This window comes from Camelus bactrianus, chromosome 7 (genome assembly GCF_048773025.1).
Source record: "Camelus bactrianus isolate YW-2024 breed Bactrian camel chromosome 7, ASM4877302v1, whole genome shotgun sequence".
NCBI lineage: Eukaryota > Metazoa > Chordata > Mammalia > Artiodactyla > Camelidae > Camelus > Camelus bactrianus.
The window spans coordinates 32,613,642-32,633,676 of NC_133545.1; the positions used below are offsets into that span (position 1 = coordinate 32,613,642).

Genomic DNA, 20,035 nt, shown 5'->3' on the forward strand with positions numbered 1-20,035 from the left:
CTAACAAGCTTTGAGTATTAAGGAGCTGATCTGAAAAATGAGAGAAGGGAAAAATGGAAAGAAGCCCTGAGAGGCTATACAGATCTATATAAAGTGAAAATGGCTAACAATTAAGAACTTACTGAGTGTCAGGCACTGTTCTAAATACTTTGTGTTTATTAATTCATTTAATTCTCACAACAACCATATGAATAAAGACTATTTCCATTTACACACGAGGAAACTCACAGCTAGTAAGTGTTCCAGATAGAATTCAAACTCAGTCTAGCTCCAGGTCTTAACCAGCACTCTACACTGCTTCTCAAAATAAATAGCAAATGGCCAAGTCAAGCAGTCACATAGGGAGGGAAATCACCTAATGGAGCACAGATCTTTTAGAAAGTATACGAGGGATAAGTAAATAGAAGATACCTAGTAAGTTCTTAGAAATTAAATTTTAAAATATAAAGTGATAAGACACATTCAAAACTATCTAAAACTTAGAAAATCTTGATTAAATGGTCAATATTATGAAAACATATTAGTTATTAAAATAAACTCAAAGAGTAGTAAAAACTTGAAAGACCAAGAAGCATAGAATATATTTTAATACGGAACTACTCCTCAAATTTAAAAAAAAAACAAAACCCAAAAAGCTCTAGTTCCAAATACTTTAGGATTGAGTTTCTTCAAACTTAAAAGATTATTTCCATACCAAATATTCTGTTGCACAAAATAGAAAAAAAATAAGGAAAGCTACCCAGTGTGTTAGATAGAACAAATATACCACTTATATCAAAACCTACAAAGATAATACTAGAAAACAAAATCATGTGTAAATCTCACTTAAAATTACACTCAAAATAAAATATTGGATATTGAATTCAACAGTTAATTTTTAAAAGACCAATGCAGATTTATTCCAGAATTCCAAGGTAGATTAATATTAGTAATTAATATGATAGATTAATGTCAGTGCATCAATGAGGAAAAACCATATAAAATCTCAAAAGATCCTTTAAAAAATTTGAATTCAAAATCAGTTTCTGAAATAAAACACACAATGAAAACTTTATCAGTTAACTAAGAATGAAATAATATATTCTCTAAATATCTTTCTTAAGTTAACCATCAAGAATATGCTTAATGGTGAAAACACTAAAAGCTTTTCCATTAATGTCAAGAACATAAGAAGGCCTACTTTCACCACTTTTTTAAAGTTAAACCAAAATTATTAAACAATGCTTTAAATTCTGATTGAAGAATGAGGTATAACAAGTAGAAAATAAATGATCATTATGTTTAGAAAAAAATTGCTAAATATATTTTAAAGATTAGGTGAGATGATATTTTTAAAATGTAATGTATTTTCAATAACATATTACTCAATTAGAAGGTATAAAACAAAATTCAAGAAGGCAAAATCTGCATATGCAAAAATGCCCACTTCCTATACTGAGTTCAGAAAAATAGATAACATGTTTTGAATAATTTAATTTAAGTATAGCTGCACTGAAAATTGGAAGGTAAGTCTCAACAGAGAACTATGAACACTCTTCATGTAGGAAAGCAAGAAAAAATTCTATCAGACTAAGACTAAAACAAGAAGGCTCAGGGATCACAGCAGAAAAGCTACTGTGGAAAAGCAGAAATTCGTAATGCTTGAAGAATGTCAACACCACGAAAGATCGCAAGTCCAAAGATGGAAGAATAAGCTGATAAAATACAGTAAAATGAACATTCAGAACAGGACTTAAAACATGTTTGTTCAGTATTCTCAAAGGAGGGAAAGGCCATGAAATGAGAACTAAATCATAAAAGGATAAGAGATATTTCAAGAAAAAAAATCAAAAAAAGAAAAAAGGCCAAGGAGGGGAAAAAAACTGCTTAGTAGCCTGAGTAGTAAATTAGTAGCTATGAGAGCTAACTGAAGAATTTTTCCAGAAAATAATACAAAGAAAAGAGGTAAAAAAAAATATGAAAAAACACATGAAATCTAGATACAGTTCCAACATACATTAGAAATGAGTTCCAGATTAGAGAACAGAGAAAATGGAAGAAAGGAAATACTGGAAAAAATAATGGCCAATATTTTTCCAGAATTTAAGAATGATAAGAAATCTTCAATTAAAAAAAAAGGGGACTGCTAAATAAAAATATAGGGTTTTTCTCAATTTAAACATAATGAAATTTCAGAAGGTTTAGGAAAAGCATTTTCTAAAAGGTAAAAGAGATTATCTACAATAGAATAGGAATCAAATTGGCATCTGACTTCTCATTGGCAGCTTTAGATTGCAAGAAGACAGTAATACATTATTTTCAAAATGTTAAAGGAAAATTAGCAAAAAACTTAAAAAGACAAAATTTGCTGCTGCCAAAAATATAGTTCACTGACAGTGGAAGCACAAAATGGTTCCTTTCTGGCAAGAAAATTAGCAGTATGAATTAAGAGCCTTAAAAACATTCATACTCTTAAACCTATCTAGGAGTCTACCCCAAAAGGATAGTCAGAAATATAATATATCACAAGTGCAATGAGCTGAATACTCATCAATGTAGTATTTTTAATAGCAAAAACTAAAAACATCCTAAAATTTTTAAATTAAGGAAAAAGTTAACTAAATCATGGTTCAGCCACACAATCTAAGATTTTTCCATTGTTAACACAGTGGAAAAGCTAATGAAATAAGGTGCATCAGTTACAAAAGCAAACCAAAAGTGGTTCAAACCATAATGACATTTATGATCTCACTTAAGAACTTGGGAGGTAGGGAAAATGCAGTTAGTTAAGCTCTGGAAAAGACTGCTTGTTGTCATCCATTATTTAGTCTCCCTTCTTTCTCAGAAAGAGTTCTCTGATTTTCAGGTGGGCATACGGTCTCTCAAAAACAAAACACATTTGCCAGACTCTAGAAATGCTAAATACTGGTCATTATGATATAACCTCAAGTCATTAAAGTAGGACTAAGGGGAGTACCTTTGCCTCTTGTACTTCCTCCTTTCTGTTGATTGGAATTGAGAAGTGACAGCTGGAACTTAAGCTGCCATCTTGCACTATGAGGAGAAAGCCATGTCCTAATGGAAAAGCAACAAAAGAGAAGGAATTAGGATCTTTAACACCAAGGAACACCACATCTGCTTCTAGATTGCTTTTACATGATTGAGAAATAAACTGCCCTTAACCACAGTTACTGAGTTTTCTGACACATGCATTTGAGCCTAATCTTAAAATCTAGGCTCTATACTTCGAGTTTCTGATTCAGTAGATCTGGGGGGTGAGGACTGATAATCTGCATTTCTAACTAGTTCCCAGGTGATGCTGACATATCTGGTCTAGGGACCACACTTGGAGAACCACTACACTAATGGAAGTAGTAACTCAGTGGATCTCAATCCCTGCTTTACATTAGAATCGATGAGGGAGAGGGAGGGAGGATCTTTTAAAATGCACACAATCTACCCGGAAGTCACTCCAGAGGAAACTCTAATTTAATTAATCAGGGCTGGGCCTAGGTATGGACATGCAGGTTAAAGATCTTCTAGATGATTATAAAAAGTATACCAGGGCTGAACACTGTAATCTTTTCTCTGCTTACTGTGAACAGCAGTAATGAGACTGAAATTCCTGTGTTTCCCTACACAGGGGAATGATGGAAAGCTGCCCCTGATGGCCTAGGACTTGAAGCTGAAGGACTGATGGCTCAGTCCCTGCTCTAGGACAGTGTCGTTTCTCTGGACCTTGGTTATCTTATCTGTAAAGTGGTGATGAAAATATTTATATCATCATGTTTTTGTAAAGATCAGATTATTGATATAGGTGAAAGCACTTTGTAATCACAAAGTATTACACAGAAATAACAAGGAATCAGGCCCAACAACTTGTCCACGGAGAATTTGAGTTGTTTAGCTCTAGGGCAGGATTGAAGAACTGAAAGAAGAAGAAGGAAAACAAGAGAGAACTTAGAAGGAAATAACATAGGAGTCACCTATAACTCCCTCCACAGAGGGTAGGAGGAAATCCTATCATCCATTTCTCCTGCCAGGGTGTTGCCCCCTCCTCCTTTCATTGATTTTCTTAAATATCATGATTATATTTTCAACAGGTGTTCTTAGTCTGAAGTAACTCCTCTGGTGAAACTCCTGGCCTGGTGCACACAGACCTCGTCTTGCCTACATAGAAGTGAGCATTGAAGAATGGATATTCCAGCTATTAGAATCACGACACTGCCATCAATAACTGCAGCCTGAAATCTGTCACTGAAATGGTTCCCAGGTGGCTGTTTTATAACCAGGTGTTTGGCTATGATATGCCAGATATCAGGAACTAACCCTGATACTTCTAATTTCAGGATAAATGGCAGCAGGCAAGGGAGGTTAGAGCACACCCTGGAGAGCTTCAGGTGCCCAACTAAGGAATTTGGACTTTATTGTGCAGTTTGTAGAAGTCATTGGCTTTAATCCAAGAAGTGACACAGAGAGGTACTCTGAGTATATCTGTCAGGGGGCTGGTGTGATAGATTGGGCTGGGGTGAGGCTGACATCAAGATGACCAGTATAGAAGTTACTGAAGTAATTCAGGGGTCAGGACCTCAGCTAGGGTAGTGGCAATGAAAGCTGATGGGAAATGATAAATGCAAGAAATAAGGAGAATGAAAATGAACAATACTTGGCCTTCACAACTGTCACGTCCTTTTAGTAAATACTGTCTTCAACAACAGCAAAGACTGATGAGAGCTAGACATCTCCTCCCGTGGTACTAGGTGGTATCCTACAGTGAAAGCAAGGCTCAGACATAGTGCTACTACACAAATAAATATTTATCAACAAGCAGGCACAAAAACACAGTACACAATGTTTTGTGACCAAGTACTAAACAGCAGTCCAGACTCTAGGAAGCTACTCTGATGGGTGTCAGTCTGCTAGACTCAGTCTTAGATGACATTTATGCAGAAGTGGCTGTCCAATATTCTAGCCAGCCACATATCTCAGCCACTGGTTAGTTTCACAATGAAAGATTACTCTAATCTCTTATGCTAATTAACACACCCTAATGCAGATCTACACATTGATATTGGAAGCACTTGTGCCTCCAACTTTGTAGTGAAGATTCCTGATTAGTGTCTTTCAAATGCTAATTACCTACCCTGGAGTGTGGGATAAAAATTAATTCTCAAACACATACACACACACACACACACCTGACTGAAGTATTCTGAATTATACCGACAAGATAATAAGCATCAAAAAATGGTTTCAAGGTCACAAGGAAGAAAATCATGTTTGAGGAAGATGAAAAGTGCTGTTTTAATGGGGGTCTTGAGTGCTAAGAAACAGAAAACAGCCCTGGCTGAGTTAAATAGGAAAGAAATTTACTAGAGGATACTGGGTAGCTGAGTATTACTGGAGCTCTAGGTTTGGGCCTGCATGGCCAGAGACCACAACCAATAACAAAAGATCGCAAAACCGATGGGAGAAGGCTCTGGGGTTGCCATTACATGGTACAGGCATCTTAAATTACTGACACTGCTAATATTCGATGCTGGATGCAACCACTAGAACCACTCTCACTACAGCCCCAGGAGCTTGCCTTGCTACACTCCTGCTCTTACCCAGGGAGGGTAGCTTTCTGTGCCTGCTATTTTGAGTCAGCTTACCGCTGGTGCACATGATTGGTTGAGCAAGTATTTGGCATTTTAGTTTCAGCCACTAGACTCCTAAGGTGGGGGCAGAATTCTCCAAACACAGAAGTCTTCAGGTGATGGGAATGCAAAAAAAAAAAAAAAGAAAATAATTAATTAATTAATTAATTAATTAATTAATTAAATGTCCACCAAGGCAAGTTGAATTAGAAGTGATGACAATATATTCACGTAGAAACATTTAGCAGGTAGTGGGAAAATGTGACACTGTGTTTCCTAGAGAGTCAGAGTTACAGATTCGGGAGTTGGGCACTGATTGAATTTAGAGTTAGACAGAAGTCTGGAAGGAAACGAAATTCTTCATTTACATCCGAGGAATTCAAGTCTGAGAGTGCTTCATCACTATAGATGTGTAGCCCACCCCGACCCCCAACATCTATGAAACAAAAATGAAGAACTCATACTATATAAGGGATATAGGACAAGAATATAGGTAACTGTCATAGAAAATAAGTGGGAGGAGAGAACCAGTGATTGTTGAGGACCTATTGTGTTCTATTACTTTATTTAACACATATTTAAGTGCCAAGTATGTATCAGGCATTATGCTAGGCCGATTTAATGATGAGCCAAACTAGACATGTCCCTGCACTTGAGGAAATGGAAGCAGGCTGAAGTGCAGAGTTGGGGAGTGTGGTGGGAGGCTAAATTGAAGGTTAAAGGGGACCAGCCTACACAACAGCTTGTGCCTGTTTATGGATTTTGAGCATTATCCTAGAGGAAATAAACCATTTAAAGGTTTTTACGGTAATTTTTACATACATCATCTCATTTAATCCCTACAACAACCCTGTAAAGTGGGTATTATTAGCATCCTATTTACATATGAGGAAACTGAGGTTCACAGAGATCGATCTCCGTAAGTGCTTTGAACAGTAGGAAAATGATGGGAGGGATGGAAGGCCGGCAGGAAGGGATTCTTGGAGAGGGAGGGGGAATTGATACTTTTTGAGAGCCTATCTTATGATGCCAGGGAAAAAAAAATACTGTTTCCCTGAATATTCACAACAACTTTGCGACGAAGCTTTCCTTCTATGTTTTAGATGGAGAAACCGAACTCGCACATAGGAAGTGGAGGAACCAAGATTCAAATCCCAAGGCCATCAGCTCCTCAGCTGTTCTGAAACGCCGCCTCCAAGTAATATCCCCTTGTGTTTATTCAGTGCATTCAGATACAAATAAGAATCAGCTCTGGAATTTGAAGGACCCTCAGGTTGCGAGGCCGGCGAATGTGTAAGACAGGGGGAGAAGTGGAATGGAACAGGCCGCGGCTGGGGGAGCGTCGCGTTGTCAGTAGAGTAAAGATCGGCGGTGTATTAAAGGGAGTCTTAATTAGAAAAGGAGGCAAGGGCTTTGAAGAGCCTAAGGAGCTCCGGCCTTAGCTGGTCAGTGGACACAAAGCCATATATTATGCTACAGACATTAAGAGAGCAGCAACGCCTCCTGCAGTATTTACAGTCCACGTGTGGTCCGCCCGCCCGTCCTGCCCCAGTTTCAGTCCAGCCCAAGGCGGCGGCGGCGGCCTAGCTGCTTGACGGACACAGCCTGGTCTTCTCGGTCCCTGTTCGCTGCCGATTCCAGGTCCTGGTAGGCGAGGGCGGCCGAGCTCAGCCCCGCGGGGGGGCTGTTTGCGCTGGCGCAGCGCGGGGCGCACCTGGGTCGGCGGCGGCGACGCGGGTTTGGGCGGGGAAGGGGCCGGGCCTGGGCCCGGATTCGGGGAGGAAGCTCGTCGCGCGGCTTGACCTCGGCGGCGCTCCGTACCGTCGCGGATTCGGCGGCGGGAACATGGCGGCTGTGGCCGGGCCGGTAACGGAGAAAGTTTCTGACGAGACTGGCCTGTGCTAGTGCGAGCGGCCTCGGGCCCGCGGCTCCCCTGGCGTGCCGCCTCCCGGCTCCGGGTCGCAGTCGCAGCCCTAAGGGCCCTCCCTCTACTGTGTGGGCCCCAAAGCGGACTCCGAGGGTTGAGAGCGTTGGTGGCGGCGGCCGAGTCAGGTAGGGGGACCGGGGGTGGACGGCGGGGCAGCGAGACCGGGGCACTGACACCGCCCAGGGCTCCGTGTGCTGCGGGCCCCAGGCTCCGCCCAGCGGGCCTCCCGGGGCGGGGGTGGGGATACCTGCCCGAGAGAAGTTCGTGGTAGGGGGCGGAGGACGGAAAGCGGGGCGCCTCTCGGTTCCCCACTCGGCTGGACGTCCAGTTGTGGTCGCCTTCTCTCAAAGTAGGAGGTGGTGGAGAACAGGCTTCTTCCCCGGACCCCCCACATCTTGCTAGGAAAAGGCAGAAAGGAAGAATTGCCATTGCTGCCCTATTGCTGAGGGATGTAACCACTCTCTTCGTAAGAGACGGGTCCAAAGAGTTATGAATACATAGAACCGAAACTGAAGTTCCCCGACTCTGGCTGCACTGTAGTTTCAGCTTTTGACACTCCCCCTAGATGGGACGGAAATAGTTTCTGAGTCAAAAGACCTGGCACATGATATAGTGTGTATTGGGTTCAGTGAACCATTCTTTAGAGGTAGGACATGATGAAAACTTGTTGGTTTGGAGGAATTTGGACGAATTAAGTGAAGGCTGGAGTAAGACCGAGAGAGAAACCAAACATTTATGGAATCTGCCTTTGCTCTTCTACTTATTAGCTGTGGGATATTAGACAACCTGCTTATTAATACGCGTCCTATAACTGATTAGCATTGTTATTAAATATAGTTATTTCTGTATTAGTCTTTATTTCTTCAGCAAGTATTTTGAATACCTGCTTGGTGTGGAACTTTCTGCTAAACACTGGGCGTACAGTATGGAAGACAAACTTTGAGAAACCTCGTTATCTTGTGGGGAATGCAGATACTGAACAAGTGATGAAGCATATTTTGCTATTATAGATGAAGTGCAGGGATCGTATAAATGAGTCAGGGGTGATCTCCCTAAGAAACTAATTTAAGTTGAGACCTGAAGGGTAGAAGTGAGCCAGGTGTGAGGACAGGGTGGGGCTAGGAGGAGGGAAAGGCGTGCCCTTGGAAAGGGAAGAGCATTGGTGCAGTTAAGAATTGAAAGGTCAGTAAGACTAGAATACAGCCTTACTGAGGAATAAAGAGGAAGAGTAGTAAGAGATGAGGCAGGAAAAGTTATTCAAGTCCAGCGAGGAGAGCCTTATAAGACATTTTAAGAAGTTTAGACTTTATTGCTTAAGAGCGGTAGGAAGCCATTGGAAGGTTTTATGTAGCACAATGATGTGATAGATTTCGGTTTTTAGGACAAGAGTGGATACAGGGAGATATTCAAGCATGAGACGATGGTGGCCAAAACTGGATTGTGACCTTGGGGATGGAAGGAAGTAAAACATTTAAGAGGTGTATAAGAAGAGTGGATAGTACTTGGTGAGGATTAAATATACGTGGTGAAGGTGAGAAGGGTAAGAGTAGTATATAGGATTTTATAAAACAGACTCTGGCAGTTATTCGTTAACTTTTTCTGTATTCAGATTGACTCTTCTGTGCTCCATTTTTATCTGCCTCTCAAGTAATTTCCCATTGAATCATTAGTGATGGCAGACCATTTGAAAAGGATTATAATGTTTTGTTGTTTTACTCTCTGATTTAGGCTGTTTGTCTTTTGAAAAAAGTCAGAATGGGGAAAGACTTGTAAATTAGCCATTTAAAAATAATATTCTTACAGCTGGCCAACAAGCACATGAAAATGTGCTCAACATCACTAATTGTTAGAGAAATGTAAATCAAAACTACAATGAGATACCGCTTCACACCAGTCAGAATGGCTATCATTAAAAAGTCTACAAATGATAAATGCTGGAGAGGTGGTGGAGAAAAGAGCACCCTCCTACACTGTTGCTGGGAATGTAAATTGGTGCAGCCACTATGGAAGACAGTATGGAGGTTCCTTAAAAAACTAAAAATAGACTTATTCTAGGATCCATTGATCCCACTCCTAGGCATATATCGGGAGAAAAATATAATTCAGAAAGACACATGCACCCCAGTGTTCACAGCATCACTATTTACAATAGCCAAGACACGGAAACAACCCAAATGTCCGTCGACAGATGACTGGATAAAGTAAATGTATATGTGTGTGTGTGTGTGTGTGTGTGTGTATACATATATACACACACAAAATGAAATACTACTCAGCCATAAAAGATAATAAAATGATGCCATTTGCAGCAACATAGATAGACCTGGAGATCACCATTTTGAGTGAAGTAAGCCAGAAAGAGAAAGAAATATGCCATATGATATTGCTTATATATGGAATCTAAAAAAAAAAAAAAAAAGGACACAAATGAACTTATCTACAAAACAGAAACAGATTCACAGACATAGAGAACAAACTTATGGTTACCAGGGGTTAAAGTGAGAAGGAACGGATAAATTGGGAATTTGAAAATTACATTTCTTAGGGAATGATGGAAATGTTAGCTATCTTGTTTGTGGTGGTGGTTTGATGGGTGTATACATCTACCAAAATTCATCAAATTGCACATCTGAAATAAGTGTAGTTTACAGGAACCATACCACAATAAAGCTTTTTTTTTTTTTTAAAGAATGTCATCACCTTAGGGTCTGTTTCCTAAGTAAATATTGGACTGGCAAAAAAATTTTTTTTAATTAAACAAAATAAAAATAATATTCTGCCATGTTGGTTTTGGCCCATAAAAGGGTGACTGCATCTATTCCATGCTATAAATGTGCTATACTTTATTATGTGCTTGTTTACCTTTACTTTTTTCTAAACTTTTACCTCAGTGCAGAATAGAGCTAGTCCTTTTATTTCTATCAGGTAGATTAAATATATGTGTGTAATTAGGGAGAGTGATAGTAAATGAAGACAGAGAAATAGATAAGATTGCTCATAGAAAGTGTACAGTGAAGGAAAAGCTTAGGCTTGGGATAGGACATCCAAAGGATAGATTCAGAATGAAGAGCCTGCAAGGAGATGGAGAAGGAGAGACCAATGAGTTAGGAAGAAAATCTGGAGGCTGGTCTTTGGAAGCTAATGGAAGGGCGGTTTTCAGAAGGTAAGAGGATTCAAAAATGTCAAAGTTTTGAAGAATGTGCAGGATAGTGAGAGAAAAGTACCCATTGGATTTAGGAATTTACAAATTATTTCAGAACTTGGCAGAGCACTTTGTTGTGTAGTGGAAGCCACTGTTGAGTTGGTGTGAGGAATAAATCAAATATTGGCTGTCAAGGGGACAGCGATTTGAACTTGGAAGAGGAGATGGGGATTAGTGAGGATTGTTTTTGTTTTGTTGTTTCTGTTTCTGTATTTGGGGGGGGTATCATTTTTTTAAAGAGCTTTGCAAATGTTTAAGTGCTAATGGATAAGAAAGAGTGGGAGTTTGAAGAGAGCAGAGAATGTGAAGTTCTGGAAGAGATACATGTTTGACTAAAAGATTTAGCCTTAGATAGGGAAGGAATACCCTTATTTCTTTGAAGGGATATAGAGGTGGATTTGTAGTGTTGAAAATTCAAGTAAGCTCCCTCTTGATGCCTCTGTTAGAGGCAATGTCCTCTGGTGAGAATGTGGTGGGAAGTATGTCAAGAGATTTGAGGATAAGGAAGAGAGTTTTGAAGTCACACAGAATGAGAGTGTGTTGACCAGAGAAACACAGAAGTATGTCTCATGAATTGAGTGGCAACCATTTAGCCTGGTGTGTGATTTTTTTTTTCTCCAATTGTTCAGTTGTCTGAATCCAGACTGTACCATCAATCCTTTAAGGATATATATTCCAGCATATTTGTTGAATGGTTCTACAACACATAGGACTGATGTTTACAAAAATGTAATGCACTCTAGATAATCCCAGTTTCTCATACTTAAGTAAAAGGATAAAACCTAAATATTCCAAAGGAAGATATTTTCTTTACTGCTATGTGGTATGCTAAGTAAGACATGATTGAATGGAACCATAATTGAGGAAAATCAGAATTCTTAAGCAAATAAGTTTAGCTGTAAAAAATACAGTTGCTGAACATGTAAAATTAGTAGTAATACTTGGAACTTCCCAGAGACCCAAAAGTTGTCACCTAGTGACATTCTTCTCCAGCCAAATGGGTAGTTAAGGGTAAATTCCAAGTTATCTTTCTGTTGGATCTTTCTTTTAGTGTCCTGCTTTCAGAACATGTAAATAAACTGATCACAAACTAGTTACATTTTTGAGTTTTTGTCTGATTGAGTTCTGTGGATATTCAGTGTGATCATGAGCCATTGTATGGATCATTTCTGAAATCACATACTAGAAAATTTGAAGAATTATCTAGTAGATAGTTAAGTTGTTTTTTGACTCCTATCATGTTTGAAGTACAACTTGTAGGGGCACTTAGGATTGAAATAATTGTCTGGGTCCTTTAACAAACAATTGTTGTGGTAACTTTTTTAAAGTAAAACTATAGAGTTTTTAATTTACTTTGTAATAAATATTGGTCAGCATTCCAGCTTTTCAGTTTTGACTAGAAAGTTCAGGAATTGGTTTGCTACAGAGATTGTATTTAGATTTGGCAAGTAGGTTTGATAAAGTAATTTAGTAGAAGTAAAAGTACAGGGAAAATTATGGGTCAGCTTTAGCGACTGAGTAACTTTAATACAGTTAAACTCCTAATAAGTTTATTAAACACTATTAAAACTAAGATTTTATAGCATTTTAGAGGTGCCTGGTAAAAAGATATAGAGGATTTTAGGCACGCAGTAATGGTCACTATTACAGGATACTGGTGCTTTTCAAATTAGATATAATGATGAAGTCCCTCATTTCACTTAAGAGTTGAGCAGCTTTCCATTGTGCCAAACCCATCTGCTATATCTCAGCTAAGCTGAATATCTCATCTTTGTATGTTCTTGAAAAGCCAGATATTGGAATAAAAATGGATTAGGCGAACTCCTCAGTATCTCTGGAAAAACAATTTCATTGATGGTGAGTTAGTCATACAGTCGTAGCATATGATGAGTAGAAAGTGCCTCCATTTTTGTTTGGATAAACTGCAGAGTTTTTAAGCCAAAGACAGTTACAATTAAGATACATGCAAGTCAGATTTTAAATTGGGTTACAGAACAAACTTTATTTCTTACTTATTCATTATTTTTTATAAAGAAGATACATGTTAAAGGTAAATTATATAAAATTAATAATGAAATATTTTTCTTTTTTTTTTTTTTCTAGATCACTATAAACAAATGCCACCAGAGAAAATGCTGAAATAGGAGTTACAGATGCATTGGATTTGCTGGATGAAATACAAGCACTTAATTTTTGTAACGTGGGGAGAAAGCCAAAATTGACAGATTAATGTGTAAATCACTGCGTTATTGCTTTAGTCACTGTCTCTATTTAGCAATGACAAGACTGGAAGAAGTAAACAAAGAAGTGAACATGCATTCTTCAGTGCGTTATCTTGGCTACTTAGCCAGAATCAATTTACTGGTTGCTATATGCTTAGGTCTTTATGTAAGATGGGAAAAAACAGCAAATTCCTTAATCTTGGTAATTTTTATTCTTGGTCTTTTTGTTCTTGGAATTGCCAGCATACTCTATTATTATTTTTCAATGGAAGCAGCAAGTTTAAGTCTCTCCAATCTTTGGTTTGGGTTCTTGCTTGGCCTCCTATGTTTTCTTGATAATTCATCCTTTAAAAGTGATGTGAAAGAAGAATCAACAGAGTATTTGCTTCTAACTTCCATAGTGTTAAGGATATTATGCTCTTTGGTGGAGAGGATTTCTGGTTATGTCCGTCATCGACCCACCTTACTAACCACAGTTGAATTTCTGGAACTTGTCGGATTTGCCATTGCCAGCACAACTATGTTGGTGGAAAAGTCTCTGAGTGTCATTTTACTTGTTGTAGCTTTGGCCATGCTGATTATTGACCTGAGAATGAAGTCTTTTCTAGCTATTCCAAACTTAGTAATTTTTGCTGTCTTGTTGTTTTTGTCCTCATTGGAAACTCCCAAAAATCCAGTTGCTTTTGCCTGTTTTTTTATTTGCCTGATAACTGATCCTTTCCTTGACATTTATTTTAGTGGACTTTCAGTGACTGAAAGGTGGAAACCATTTTTGTACCGTGGAAGAATTTGCAGAAGACTTTCAGTTGTTTTCACTGGAATGATTGAGCTTACATTTTTTATTCTTTCAGCATTTAAACTTAGAGACACTCATCTCTGGTATTTTGTAATACCGGGCTTTTCCATTTTTGGAATTTTCTGGATGATTTGCCATATTATTTTTCTTTTAACTCTTTGGGGATTCCATACCAAATTAAATGACTGCCATAAAGTTTATTTTACCCACAGGATGGATAACAATAGCCTTGATAAAATCATGGCATCCAAAGGGATGCGTCATTTTTGCTTAATTTCAGAGCAGTTAGTTTTTTTCAGTCTTCTTGCAACAGCAATTTTGGGAGCAGTTTCCTGGCAGGTAAGCTTATAGTTTGTTTATTATGTCAGTGCTTATAATGTGTGATTAAATGCTTACTTCAAGAGTTGAATTGTTAGAATTGAAAGGTCAAGTTCCTGATTTCGAAAGGTAATTTTTTTTCACACACACTTATTTTTGTTCCTGGAATTGAAGTACTGAATGAATATTGACAGGATAATTTCATTTGATCTAGCACAAGGTACCAAAATGTTAGGAATACTTAGCATACAACATGCCTCCTACCTTCTGATTATTCATTAATGAAACACTCACAGATTAAAGATCCTTAGAATATTAACATTTAAAGGGTGCTTAGAGATTGTGCTTAAATTTTAATTTTACACATGAGGAAACTGAAAGCCAGAGAAGAGATACCCAGAACCACTGGACCAGCTACTATCTAGTCTATTGGTCTCCTCACTACATTTCTTTTATATAGCCATTTCCCTAAAGATTTTATATAAAAGGTGATTAGACATATATCATGTTCTTAATTACAAATTAGAGCCTCTTCTAAGAAAGAAAAAATGAGTTTTACAATATTTTGCTTCCCACAGTATGTTAAAAAAAAATCTTGTAGACAAAGACATTCAAACTATATGGTTGGAATTTATATCTGTAGTATTAACATACCTAGTTTTCATTCTCTTAACAATTGTTGACTGCACTATATATCAGGTACTGTACTGGTGCTGAAAATCTCAAGATGAGTAAAAAAAAAAAAATGACTCTGTCCTTAAAGAAGGTACAGTCTCCAATGGGAGGTGGAAGAGGCAGTCTTGTAAACAAACAATTATTATTACAGTGTGACAGATGCTATAATTTGGGTACATCAAGTTGGGATGGAGGGCAAAAATGAAGGTGATCGTTGCTTGGTGCATTTCTCTGCTTTCCACCAGTTAGTTGCGGTAGAGTGATTTCTAGATAAGAGTGTTTGAAGGTGGAGTTGTGGAGACTTGACTGAGCATGGTGCTTTTCGTCGGTGTGGGCTAGGGCATGGAGCCTGTGTGGGAGTCAACCACATGAGACTTAAAAAAAAAAATCAGGGTGTTGCCTAAGGATTTCTTACTCTACTTGCCAGTGGTTGGGACGATCAGAATGATGGTGATGAATGAAGTTGGTAACTACCAAGAGTTCTCCTTCCTCTTCCTCCCCTCTCTCCTTCCAGACCATCAAATTCTGTTAACCGAAATTTTTTAAGTCATCAAATTCTTCTTATTTTCTTACACAAGTGGTCTTCAAACATGGTATATGTACCACTGGAGGTACACAAAAGCTTTCCAATGGGTATGTCAGCAAAGATAATATTAAGACCATCAATTTCCAGATTCTTTCTATTCTACTCTTTCCTAGTTTATCTACTTGAGAATGCCCCTTAATTTAGATGTGGCATGCTATCTTATAGTGGTTTTAATTTGCATGTCTCTAACGACTAATGATGTTGAGCATCTTTTAATATGTGTATTAGTCATTTACTTATCTTTGTTGAAGTATCCAAATCTTTTTTGATCTAAATTGGGTTGTCTTCTTATGAATTTTAAGGGTTATTTTTATATTCTGAATACAAGCCTTTTATCAGATACATAATTTGGAAATGTTTTCTCCTAGTCTGTGGGTTATCTTTTTCCCTTAGTGATACTTTTGAGGAGTGCAAGTTTTTAACTTTATGAAATCTAATTTATCAACTTTTTCTTTTATAGACTGTGCTTTTTGTATCATATCTAAGAAATCTTTGCTCAACACTAGGTCACAAAGGTTTTTCTCCTACAGTTTTGTTTTAGCTTTTACATTTAGGTGTATGATCCATTTTGAGTTAATCTTTGTTATGGTATGAGGTAAGGATATTTTTTTTTGGCTTTCTAATTGTACCAGCACCGTTTGTTGAAAAGACTATCCTTTCCCCTTGTTGAATTGCCTTGGCACCTTTGTCCATCATCAATTAAATGAAAGTCTTTATTTCCAAGCTCTCTTTTTTGTTCCATTGATCTATATATCTATCCTTATACCAGCATTATGCTGTCTCACAAGATATTTTCTAATTTCCCTTGAAATTTCTTCTTTGACCAATGGATTATTTAAAAATTTGTTGTTTCATATTATAATATTTGGGGTGTTTCCCACATTTCTTTCTGTTGTTGATCTCTAATTCCATGTGATTGGAGAATATAGTTTGTATGATTTTAGTCTTCTATTAAGACTTGTTTTGTGGCCTGGCATGTGTTTTATTCTGGAGAATACACCTTGTTTACTTGAAAAGAACGAATATTCTGCTGCTGTTGAGTAGAATGTTCTATAACTATAAGCTAGGTTAAATTGGTTGGTGGTGTGGTGTTCATGTATCTATATCCTTGCTGATTTTCTGTCTAATTTTGAGAGGGTGCTATTGAAAATCTCCATTAAAATCACTAAACTGTATTTCTCCATTCAGTTCTGTTATTTTCTTGCCTCGTGTTTTGGAGCTCTGTTCCTAGGTTTATATACCTCTTTAATTATACCTTCTTAATATTGACTTTTTTTTAATCATTATGATAAACAGCATAGTTACAACAGAGGCCCAATGACTTGCAAAGCCTAATATTACCTCCTTTTACAGAGTTTGCCAACTCCTGTTTTAGGCCAGTGCTTCTCAAACTTTAATATGAATAGAAATCATGTGGGGATTTTGTGCAAATTCTGTAAGACTGGAATTGAATAATTTGTGGGGGGACAGCCTGAAATGCTGAATTTCCAACAATCTTCAAGATGATGCAGAAAGTCCTGATTATAAGTACACCCACTGAGTGGCAAGGTATTAGCTATGCAAGATTAATGTATGTCTACCAGCGTTTTGTCAGCATTAGTTGCAATTTGGTAACTGCTGCCTATGGTGTAGGCATTGTCTTTGATGCAATTAATTTTAACTTTTAACTAATCTTCTGTGTTCTGCCCAGTGTTCTGAGATGATGTCAGATTCTTTCAATTAGGTTTTAGGTTTTTTTGTTTAACTATATTAACATTCCTAAATGATATTGATACTGATTAACTTTTCAATAGTAAACCCACTTTTCACTTGTCTGTGAGAGTAATACTAAAGTGTAAAACTGATTTTCCCCACTGTCCCATTAAAATACCATTCATTGAATGGATTTCCACTGGAAAAACGGTTCCACTGATTTGGTATTGGCAGACCCAACGTGGCAGGAAGAAAATGAGGAACTAAAGCCTTTTGAGTGAGCCATCAATAGGATCAGTGAAAATAGAGAGAGACTGAAATCAAGACTAGTTAGATTTTGTTGAAAGTAAAATTTAAAGAGAATTTGAAATAAATTGATGAAATGTAGAGTTGAGTGTTCTAACATAGTAGATAGTCTAAATGTTAAAAAGATGTTGAGAGAATGGGGGGAGCAGATAGGAATGTAAGATGGTGGATTTCATTGAGTTAATGACCTAATGGGCATTTGTTATTGACACAGCACTTTTGGGGTAGGTTTATATTTTTTGAAGTGTATTTTTAGGCAGTCAAATGTACTCTCATTTTGCTACCAGAAAAGTAAAACCAAACAGACAAAAACATGAGATTAATCTGCTTGATGGAGCACAATTATAGGTAGACCTTAATTCCCAAAAATAGGCTTAGTCACTTTTTGTTATTTTAAGCTTTTTTGCATGTCAGTAGTTTGGGGTTTTGTTAGTTTTACATAGCTTAATTACAAAAATGTTTTATTAAGGAAATTTGCATACATTAATATTCACCCTTTTTAGTATACAATTCTGCGGTTTTGACAAACACATATAGTTGTATGACTACCACAATCAAAATACAGAGCAGTTCCATCACTCCCCCAGATTTCCTCCTGCTCCTGTATAGTCTTGCCTTCTCCCAACCCCTAGTACTTTGCAACTAATCTGCTTTGTCGCTAGACACTCTTCTAGAATGTCACATACATGAACTCATACATTGTATAGCTGTTTGAGTCTGGCTTCTTTCACTTAGCGTAATTTATTTGAGGTTCATCTATGTTGTTGTGTTATATGGGTCTATTCCTTCATATTACTGAGCAGTATTCCATTAACGCAGATGTCTCATGGTTTATTCATTACTCAATTGAGGGATGTTGAAATTAGTAATTAATAAATAAAGCTGCTGTAAACATTCATAGGGTTTTGTGTTAATGTAAGCTTTTATTTTACTTGGTGTGGGATTGCTGGTGTGGGTCATATGATAAACATATCAGCCATGTTTAACTGTATGAAGAACCACACTGTTTTCCAAAGTGGCTGTACCATTTTGCATTCTCACCAGCAGTATATGGAAGTTCCAGTTGCTCCACATACTCACCAGTTCTTGATATTATCTGTTTGTTTTTTAACCATTCTAATAGGTGTGTATTGGTAACTCACTGTGGTTTTATTTTCTATTTACCTAGTAGCTAACGATGTTAAGTATCTTTTCATGCAATTGTCATGAAAAGTTAAGATTTCTTGGCAATTTTAAAAATTGGTTTGTTTTCTTAATATTAAGAGTTCTTTATATAGTCTAGATATGTCTTTTATTAGATATATGACTTGCAAATATTTGCTTCCAGTGTTACTTGTGTTTTGAAGAGAAGTTCTTAATTTTGCTATAGTACAATTTGTCTTTTTTTTTCTTTATGAGTCATCTTTTGGTGTCATATCTAAGAAATCTTTGACTTCATTTGAGTAGAATCTCTGACTAGTCCCTCATGGATAGCTTTGTTTTTTGTTAGTTTTACTGAGTTTAATATTTTTGGAATGAATCAGTAGTATCATTCCGAGTCATTTATATTAAAAGCTGGAATTTTACCATTAACTTCTGTTGTGTTTTGTTCGTAATCTCATTCCAGTTTTAAAATGCAACATTACAGCTGTTGTTTCCTGCAGTTTGTATTATGTTCATTCAATGTGCTATTTGCTTTCCTCGTTTGTACTTTTTCTCTTAAGTCAATAAAAAGTACTTACACAGTACCATAGCCATTTGGTGCTAGTTTCATTGCTCAGCTATAGGCTTTTCTGAAGTTAATGATAGTTGACAATTCACATAAGGATAAAATGGGAGGAAAATGTCCAGATACCCAAGGAAGCATACCCTAAGGCTTATTCTTCTGTTTGGAGATTTTCTCTGAAATCTTTCACATAAAATTTTATATGCCTTTCCTTGCCACCCATTGTCATTTGCAGATTCCATGGGGTTTTGTTGCAACTTTTTGGAGGAGCCCTTTGACCCAAACCAGAAAAACCACAATCACAGTTAGTTTCTCCATAGGGAAAGCAGTAGCAATTACTAGGTTTGACAAATGTAACAAGATCAGCCTCACATCTAAAGAAGGGAGGGAATCCACAGATGCAGCACAGTCATTTCTAGCAAGATGGCAGAATCAGCCATATTATTTCACTTGGCATGGGGAGCAGGGAGTTTTCAGATTTGTTGCCAAAACTAGAAGTGCACATGTTTCATAATTTGTTTTGTTTCATTTCTCTTCCTAAAATTTTGAGATATTTTAGTCTAGATTAGAGGGGGGACTCTTAAGTCTTTTTAGCTTGAAAGTATACTTTTAATTTAATGTTTTATGCCTTCTGCCAGAACACTATGAAACAGGAGTAGATGCTTTTTTTCCCTTAAACAACAGTAACAGTGAATATTATTTTATTCATGAAATAAGAACATGAATTTCTTCCTTACCATGATTTTCCAGCTTTTGAAAGTTAAAAAAAAAGTTAATGACTGGAGATATCTTCATTTTAATAAGACTTACCATTTATTAACTTTTTTATGTGCTATCTACTATTCTATGTACTCTGTGTGTATGTATTTAACCTTTGTGAGTATGTATTTAATCGTGAAACTCTGAGATAGGTATCAGTATTATTCCCATTTTGTAGAGAAGAAACATGGTTGAGATTAGGAAACTTGCTTAAGGCTACATAGTGGTG

General features: G+C 37.2%; 1 protein-coding gene across 2 annotated transcripts in view; it reads left to right on the top strand.

Moving 5' to 3' along the window:
• Positions 1-7,061: 7,061 nt before the first annotated feature.
• Positions 7,062-20,035, top strand: part of TMEM168 (transmembrane protein 168) — a 29,635-nt gene continuing 16,661 nt past the window's right edge. The window contains exons 1-2 of one of the 2 annotated variants that reach the window (XM_010947644.3): positions 7,062-7,265; positions 12,851-14,104. In XM_010947644.3, coding sequence (XP_010945946.1) covers positions 12,977-14,104 — 1,128 coding nt within the window. In that variant the 5' untranslated portion in view covers positions 7,062-7,265; positions 12,851-12,976. Of the gene's footprint in view, positions 7,266-7,306; positions 7,671-12,850; positions 14,105-20,035 lie in introns of those variants that run through there. The other variant, XM_074367199.1, reaches the window with a different exon arrangement.